Genomic DNA, 8,928 nt, shown 5'->3' with positions numbered 1-8,928 from the left:
TGACACCATACCAAGTCACTCTTTTTCAATTTTTGAATGTTAATGGGACTGTTTAAGAAACTAGTTTATGATTTTGAAGCATTAGTTTGTTTTGTCTTAGTATTTTATTTGTATAAATTGCGTAAAATAAATGCTGATTATCATCCGAAATTTTGTAGAGGACTTTTGTTTTATGTCGCTTGATGAAGAAAGCTGAGAAATAAATGCTGATTATATTTGTTTCAATGATTCATTTTTTTTTTTACTTTTACAATTAATAAAATTAGAGATGTGTGATGATGAAATGTTAACTTGCAAGCTGCAAGCATTGCAGTGATCTCTGCATATTTGAATTTGAGGTGTGATAGGCAGCAACTCATGTGAGGAAAAATTGTCAGGTAATCAAATAATGCAACTAGCATTTTTTTTTAGGAAATTAGAATCAGCTTGAACAAGAAATTATAACAATATTAATCAACGTAAACAAGCGTGGATATATATTTATAGGGTTTTGCTTTGCTAGAAGACACCTTTTATGAAGGTGTCTTTTAGCAAGTTATTATATGACTAATTTTTATGAAGGCGTCTTAAGGTGAGTTGTTAAAACTCATATTTATATACATTAATTGTTAATTAAACAATTAATCAAACAAAATATCAACAACTGAAGTAGTTTTACATATACAAAGGAGCTAAAGGGCTAATGTATTAGTTCAAGAAAATTGGTCGTTGAACAACAACAGTAACAAGTCGATAACTTCACATCAGTAATAGTTTAAGAAAATTATAAAGTTAATCTTCATCAGCTCTTTATAGGGTGAGTACTATGGACCAAGAGGTTTCCAAAATCAGCTCAGGTATCTGTCATTTGGAATTTCATAGTGAAGACTCGTCACTCGGATAAAGTTTCCAATGGACTTAATAGTGATATAATGTTAAGCTTCATCAGCTCAGCTATCTATCATTTGGAATTTCAAACACGACGTTAATTTCTCACACGAAAAATAGTTCTCAATAATAACTTAAACTAGATAGATTTGGAGTTCAAAACTATACCTTCTGCTCGCGGCCTTTTACTCGGTGTAAGATTGTTTTTTAAAACCTCTGTCATTTGGACATCTCCAGCAACCTCTTGCATGTTTGTTCCAGGTGCAGCAAGAAAGGAACTTGTCAAAGTCAATTTTCCTTTAAATTTCAGACACAAGAATCGTTATTTTTCACACGGAAAATAGTTCTCAATCATAACATGACAAATGTTAAATAATGGTCGCAGTCGAGGTCGAGTATAGGATTTCACGATTTCAGCTGTTGATTGATGTTGTCGTGGTGTGAATTAATCACAACATTGCACAACTCTTACTTAATGATAATAACTTAAACTAAATAGATTTGGAGTTCAAAACTATACCTTCTGCTCGCGGCCTTTTACTCGGTGTAAGATTGTTTATTAAAACCTCTATCATTTGGACATCTCCAGCAACCTCTTGTATGTTTGTTCCAGGTGCAGCAAGAAGGGAACTTGTCAAAGTCAATTTTCCTTTAAATTTCAGACACAAGAATCGTTATTTTTTCACACGGAAAATAGTTCTCAATCATAACATGACAAAATGTTAGAATTCACTCAAATAAAAAAGCTAACCAGTTGTATGAAAAATGATTCAACATTATTATCATTTGCAAAAGAGAGTTTCTAGTGGACTTAATAGTGATACTGTACTTGCAGAAAAAGTACAATAAGGATTCTGAATCGTATATTAGGGTTTTTGACTGTTTATTAGATACTTGAGAGTGTTCTCAAGGGTGGTATTTATAGCCTTCTATGGGCTTGGATTTTGGTTGTTTAGTCTCCAAGTAATAGGGGTATTTGTGTATTTAGGGTGATTTCTAGAAGTTTCTAGAGATTTAGTATGGCGGCGATATGATAATGCGCGCCTTGGGCCTTTTGGTTTCTTTTAAAGGTACTAAGGCCTTCTTGAGGGGTCTAAAAGTCCTTTTGGAGGTCTTGGAGGTCTTTCAGGTCCTTAGGAATATTATGACGGTCCATAGCCCCCAAGCACAAGTCTTGCCACAAGACGTGGTGCTTTTTAAGCTGAACATATCATTTAGGCAAGTTCTGAGGGTCTGTAAGGCCGACGTCTTTTTAGGAGAGGGCGCCTAAACCCAACAGACCCTTTGGAGACCCTTTTCAGGTCTTTTTAAGGGATGTTTAAGCCCCTTTTGGAGGGCTTTCTACTTTTGAGGGATATTATGACGGTCCATAAACTGTACTTGCAGAAAAAGTACAATAAGGATTCTGAATCGTATATTAGGGTTTTTGACTGTTTATTAGATACTTGAGAGTGTTCTCAAGGGTGGTATTTATAGCCTTCTATGGGCTTGGATTTTGGTTGCTTAGTCTCCAAGTAATAGGGGTATTTGTGTATTTAGGGCGGTTTCTAGAAGTTTCTAGAGATTTAGTATGGCGGCGATATGATAATGCGCGCCTTGGGCCTTTTGGCTTCTTTTAAAGGTACTAAGGCCTTCTTGAGGGGTCTAAAAGTCCTTTTGGAGGTCTTTCAGGTCCTTAGGAATATTATGATGGTCCATAGCCCCCAAGCACAAGTCTTGGCACAAGACGTGGTGCTTTTTAAGCTGAACAGATCATTTAGGCAAGTTCTGAGGGTCTGTAAGGCCGACGTCTTTTTAGGAGAGGGCGCCTAAACCCAACAGACCCTTTGGAGACCCTTTTCAGGTCTTTTTAAGGGATGTTTAAGCCCCTTTTGGAGGGCTTTCTACTTTTGAGGGATATTATGACAGTCCATAAACTGTACTTGCAGAAAAAGTACAATAAGGATTCAGAATCGTATATTAGGGTTTTTGACTGTTTATTAGATACTTGAGAGTGTTCTCAAGGGTGGTATTTATAGCCTTCTATGGGCTTGGATTTTGGTTGCTTAGTCTCCAAGTAATAGGGGTATTTGTGTATTTAGGGCGGTTTCTAGAAGTTTCTAGAGATTTAGTATGGCGGCGATATGATAATGCGCGCCTTGGGCCTTTTGGCTTCTTTTAAAGGTACTAAGGCCTTCTTGAGGGGTCTAAAAGTCCTTTTGGAGGTCTTGGAGGTCTTTCAGGTCCTTAGGAATATTATGACGGTCCATAGCCCCCAAGCACAAGTCTTGGCACAAGACGTGGTGCTTTTTAAGCTGAACAGATCATTTAGGCAAGTTCTGAGGGTCTGTAAGGCCGACGTCTTTTTAGGAGAGGGCGCCTAAACCCAACAGACCCTTTTGGAGGGCTTTCTAATTTTGAGGGATATTATGACGGTCCATAGCCCCCAAGCACAAGTCTTGGCACAAGACGTGGTGCTTTTTAAGCTGAAGAGATCATTTCGTTTTCATGGGCGGGCATAAAGTTTTTACTTAATGTCATCTCATCATCCGACGGTTCAAATCATGAGACTTTTATTATTTTTGTATCGCGAGTTAATCTTCCAAGATGAGTTACACGTGCCCTTGAAGGTTTTTCTATCATTTGATATTGAAATTTGTAGAACCCTTAATAAGATTGATGGCTATCTCTCGGATTTCTTCAACCGGGTCACCAAGTACAGAGCCTTTAACAAGGTTGGTGTCGAACTCACGGTTTCTTTTGACCGGGCGACAAGTACAGAGCCTTTAACAAGGTTGGTGTCGAACTCACGGTTTCTTTTGACCGGGCGACAAGTACAGAGCCTTTAACAAGATTGGTGTCGAACTCACGGTAATCTTCTTTTCTGCAACGTTTAAAAACAAAAGTACAGTTATATAAGAAATTGGGGTCCCTCATGAAAAACCTGCAAAACAAAGGTCGAAAAAGTTGTTTTAAAATGTAATTCCCCGTTTCATCTGTATGTTTTCAAAGGCGGGACTGTTGCTTCCATGCTTGTTTAATTATGGCGTGTTGACTGGCGAGTTCTCTCCTTTCATTCATCTAGCCCTTGGCGGGATTGTTAGTATCCCAACCTTGATTTATCTGAAATATAACAATACCTCCGAACTTCCAAATTGAGGAGGAATGCCATCTCTATTGCTTTATCATTGTGTTTATTTAATTTCGTCATGCTCCTGTGTAGTTCCTTGTCGTTAGCTTTCTTTTGAACGATGCTGCTCTGGCTATTCAGTCCTCGTGGTTTTGAGCATCTGTCTGGGCTCATTCCTCGTGGTGTGATTGTATATAACCTGATAGTTAAGTTCTTCGATCTGCTGCTTTATATATAAGTTGTGTTGACCTGAAACAAAACATAATATATCTTCTAGCCGGATTCGACTACTACCGAAGTGAATAGTTACAAAAATTTGAAAGTTTCCTTGTGAGTACCTAGCATATATATTTCAACATTTTTGTAATCATTAAATATTCCTAATTGTATTTATCACAATCAGCAGCCCGGATTATATCAGAGCTTATTCTATTCCAAATTAGAGTCATTGCATGTTAACATAATCTTTAGAAAAATTCATTTGTTAAAGCCTGAATAAATATCTTGTAAAGTAACATACAGAGAAGTAGATTTTCATCAATTTTTTAAAGTGACGATGTCCAAAAAACAAGGTAATCCAAAACTGGATATATGGAAAATCTAAGTCCAATGTTCCTTCTCAAGCTAATAAAGCACATATAATGGGAAATTACTCAAAATCAGTACTAGAAATGCAGAAAGAATCCATTTTGAACAAACATGTTTCTCTGAAATCTCTTCAGCACCGTTTTAAGAAAAGAATGTTATTTATTTTAAAAGAATAGCATACATGAGCCTATTTTCATAACACTTAATTGTGTATGAATATACATATATTTGATTAAACCGGTGCAATATTTAAATGATAGAGGAACTTTTATCATATATATATATATATGCTAATGTCTCCAAAATGTGAACACATTTATTTTGAAGCTTTCAAAATATCAATGAACGACAATCATGATAATGATGCCATCCTTTGAAACCGACAAAATATGAGCGAAAACTTATCTGGTCTTTGAGTCTGATTGCTTGCGACTCTCTTTTTTATAACCTGCAGGGATATTTTGACAAACAAGCACGACACAAGCATATGTGTGCACTAGTACTAATAATACAGAGGCTTTGTTGAAGTCTTTGTCAGATCTTGTTTCGTCAATCTCTCTGATTCCAAAGGTATCACCAGAGATGGGTACTGCTCACGTTTGAAATCCCCGGGATGATCACCATATGTCCCTCAAAAGAAGAAGGGAAAATGAAACAAGGTACCAATATGATCAGTATTGGTGGTAGTCAATCGTCCACATCAAGCAAAAAAGAGTTAATCACTCAGATAGTTATACGACTTGAGTATTTGAATAAACAAAAAACAAAACTTGTTGTAACAGGAAGCAACTTCTTATATATAGTAATAAACATCTTTAAGCACAATACTACATGAACTTGAGAGTCAATAACCATATGCTAAGAATATCTCAGACCTTATAAAAATATAAAGGATTATCCATTCGACGCATATAACAACTGTGCTCCAAAATCATGTGATGGGAGGGATAGACAAATCTTTAAATTAGTTTTCATGAAAGCATCAAACAGTATGATCTTTTACCCTATATTTTATGGTAGCTATTGCATAAACAAAGGCAACTGAAGCATCTTAAATTGCCAAATATTGAAGTAAATAAACAAATCCTTAAATTAACCAAATACGAGTTTGGTTCACAAAACAAAAATTCCAGTATGAGGTATACCACGTCATAAAAAGGGAAAAGTGACAATCTACTAAATTTAGCAATAAGTATACTGAACCGCCGAAACGATAAAGTTATGAAGTTATAAAATCTTATAAGTATAGTCTTCCATGGAAATCTAGTAAAAAGAAAAATAACCACAATTTTGTCTTGATTCTCAGGCGACTAGTATCCTCAAGAGTGATCTCAGCCGTCACATGTTATTATAATTTCAAAAGTAGCAGCTTCTAGTTTTATCGATATGCCACTTTTAATTTTAAAAATAATAAGCAGTAGTTTATTGAGAGTCTTCAATTATAGTCTTCCTCATATGCATATAAAGGGTTAATTGAAGAAACGATACGATGGACTCATAAATAATAAAAAAGATATAACCTGAGACACGTATCGATCGAAGCTTTTGTTTGAGCTTTTTCTGAACGACCGGACCAAACAGCCGTGCAGGAACGATCTTATGATGGTTGAAAGGAGGCGTGGTGAAAACTATGGCGGCGAAAGAAGGCGATGAGTCAACGACCTCCACACCTACCGTGTTCAGTATGATTGGATATTGCTGTGAAACAGTGGCTGTTTTCGAATCGTGATGTTCGATTACGATTCAGCCAAATGGGGTTTTGAGATGTGGTCTAGGTTAGTTTTACCTTTTCCCACAGACGGCGCCAACTGTACTTGCAGAAAAAGTACAATAAGGATTCTGAATCGTATATTAGGGTTTTTGACTGTTTATTACATACTTGAGAGTGTTCTCAAGGGTGGTATTTATAGCCTTATATGGGCTTGGATTTTGGTTGCTTAGTCTCCAAGTAATAGGGGTATTTGTGTATTTAGGGCGGTTTCTAGAAGTTTCTAGAGATTTAGTATGGCGGCGATATGATAATGCGCGCCTTGGGCCTTTTGGCTTCTTTTAAAGGTACTAAGGCCTTCTTGAGGGGTCTAAAAGTCCTTTTGGAGGTCTTTCAGGTCCTTAGGAATATTATGACGGTCCAGATACCTTGTTCAACTTTATCCGCACGGCGATTTGGGACATATTCAAGAACCTGTTTCACATTAATTCCAATAGCAGCAAGTATGTAATCTACCAAAGCCCCTTTTCCTGCAATTTCAGACACAACAATCATGACAAAATGTTAGAATTCACTCAAATAAAAAAGCTAATCAGTTGTATGAAAAATAATTATTATCATTTGAAAAACAAAAATTATAATTATTGAAATAAATAGTATGAAATGCATTCACTTTCAGTCCCTATTTTCGTTTTCATATGAGTTATTTGGAGAGCCAATTTGTTTGGGCTTTTTTTAAAAAAAAAAGTTCTATTTTTTCAACTAAAAAATAACTTTTTTATTTTTATTTTTGTAGTGTTTGTTTCAGATGTTTAAAAAATCCATTTTGTTTAAAAAAAAAAAAATCATTTTTAGCCTCGAAATGAAGTAGCTTTTCCAAAATCTATTTTTTCACTAAACACAAGGAACTCAAATGTAGGAGCTTCAAATCTTAGAAAATGATTTTATGTTGGTAAACAAACAGAAATAGCTTTACATTTTTTTCTAAAAATGTCTGAAAAAAAAAACCTTTAGATCTATTTTTTTTTTTTTAAAGCTGAAACAAACGCACCCTAATTCTTTTTTACAAAATAAGGACTAACATAGACACAAGCAAACCCTGTTTGGATAAAAAGCTTAATTACAGCTAATTGCGCAAGCACCTATCATGATAATCTGTTGTGTATAAGAAATTGTCTTACTCAAGCTTATGAAAAATGTCATAAGCTGTTTCTATAAATTATCCCAAACAGTCTCGTTTTTATCCAATAAACCTAATCCACACAGACCCTAAACTTGAAATTGAAAAGGAAACTATAAATTATGACAGTAATATGAATTTAACAACAAGAAATCCTGAATCAAACCAAAGCTTACCAGGAACCGAATCAGAATGAACAGTAATAACACGGTCCCGATCATCTAAGACTAAATACTGCAAATATAAACACACAAAACAAAACAATATTGATATTCATATCCATATTCATTCAATTCAAACAACAACATGGAGTCAAACTTACCGGCATGGAGTCTTTCTTATAATCCACACACGAAAAGAGTGTTGTTGAGAACTGAAAGATGAAAGATAAAAAGATTGTTAAGGATTGAAGAAACAAAAATAACTTGAATATAGAAGAAGACGAGAACTTACATGAAGCCGAAGGCGGATCTCCACCGACAGACGGAGTAGATGCAGTATGGATGAAAGTGAGTGTGATGGGTTTTTATTGTTAGGGTTGCCGCAACGCTAAACACTATCACTACTGCATGGAATTGGCATATTTAGTTTTCCAATAATGATATTTTTTTTAAACTTGTTTTGTTTTTAGCTTTTTATTTTGTTAATTTTTTTTGTATTCCAGTTACCTATTTTTGGAATGGGCATTTTTTTTTTTAGTAAATTACACTCCCCTCCCCTCTCCTCAAAGATGCTTGAATTACACTCCCCTCCCCCTTTTAAGTTAAAATATACACTTTACTTCCTCAATATTTATTTTTATGTTAAAATTTATACTCCCCTCCCTTATAAGATGCTTGAATTACAAACCCCTCCTTTAATAATTAAATATGCACTACACTTTAATCTATTTGAATATAAATAAATATTCTTATAATATATATTAATTTTGAATCACCATTTAAGAAAGATTAATTCATTTCTTTATAGTTTAAATGTCACTGATAATTAAATTTAAATATATTTCTATTGATTTTATAAATTAGAGTATAAAATTAACTTTAAAATAATCATGCTTTAATGATTTTAGTAATTTTTCACATATTTTAATTTTGTTTTGGGTTGTTTCATATTTTATAATAGAGTTTAAAACTACATGTTAATGAAATTTTGAATAAAAAATAGCGAAAAATATGTATTCAATTTTTTATTATATTAAAATAGACCCGCAATACTATTTTATTTTAAGTGTGTTAAATTATTATTTTTTGCTAGATTATTAGAAATAATAAAAAAGAATATTGAGGGAGTAAAGTGTAGATTTTAACATAAGAGGGGAGGGGGGGTGTAATTCAAGCTTCTCTTAGGGGAGGGGAGTGAAATTTTTTCTAATATGTTTTGAATAAGAGGTGAGGGGAGTGTATATTTTAACTTAAGAGGGGAGGGGAGTGTAATTCAAGCATCTTTGAGGGGAGGGGGAGGGGAGTGTAATTTACT

The 8,928-nt window shown here is 34.5% G+C and overlaps 1 protein-coding gene across 3 annotated transcripts; it reads right to left on the bottom strand.

Moving 5' to 3' along the window:
- Positions 1–597: 597 nt before the first annotated feature.
- LOC112417576 (uncharacterized) lies at positions 598–8,143 on the bottom strand. Of its 3 annotated transcripts, none has more exons than XM_039828757.1 (7): positions 7,906–8,143; positions 7,775–7,825; positions 7,629–7,686; positions 6,701–6,802; positions 1,388–1,516; positions 1,036–1,164; positions 598–937 (listed from the first exon to the last, which is right to left on the bottom strand). In XM_039828757.1, the coding sequence occupies exons 2-7, from the start codon at positions 7,778–7,780 to the stop codon at positions 930–932; spliced, it is 432 nt and encodes a 143-aa protein (XP_039684691.1). In that variant the 5' UTR covers positions 7,781–7,825; positions 7,906–8,143; the 3' UTR covers positions 598–929. The 3 variants fall into 3 exon arrangements, with proteins under 3 accessions (XP_039684691.1, XP_039684692.1, XP_039684693.1); XM_039828758.1 differs by having other exon boundaries at positions 598–840; XM_039828759.1 differs by lacking the exon at positions 1,036–1,164.
- Positions 8,144–8,928: the final 785 nt, after the last annotated feature.

Source organism: Medicago truncatula, chromosome 8 (assembly GCF_003473485.1).
Source record: "Medicago truncatula cultivar Jemalong A17 chromosome 8, MtrunA17r5.0-ANR, whole genome shotgun sequence".
Classification (NCBI taxonomy): Eukaryota; Viridiplantae; Streptophyta; class Magnoliopsida; order Fabales; family Fabaceae; genus Medicago; species Medicago truncatula.
Note: the sequence above shows the minus strand (reverse complement) of the source record. Positions and strands in the feature narration are given on the sequence as shown.

Bases quoted from the DNA above. Each gene is read 5' to 3' on its own strand.
- LOC112417576 (XM_039828757.1), bottom strand. The intron at 6,803-7,628 runs GTAAGCTTTGGT...CTGAAATTGCAG, and splicing joins TCATTCTGATTCGGTTCCTG to GAAAAGGGGCTTTGGTAGAT. The intron at 1,165-1,387 runs GTATAGTTTTGA...TGAAATTTAAAG, and splicing joins TAAAAGGCCGCGAGCAGAAG to GAAAATTGACTTTGACAAGT.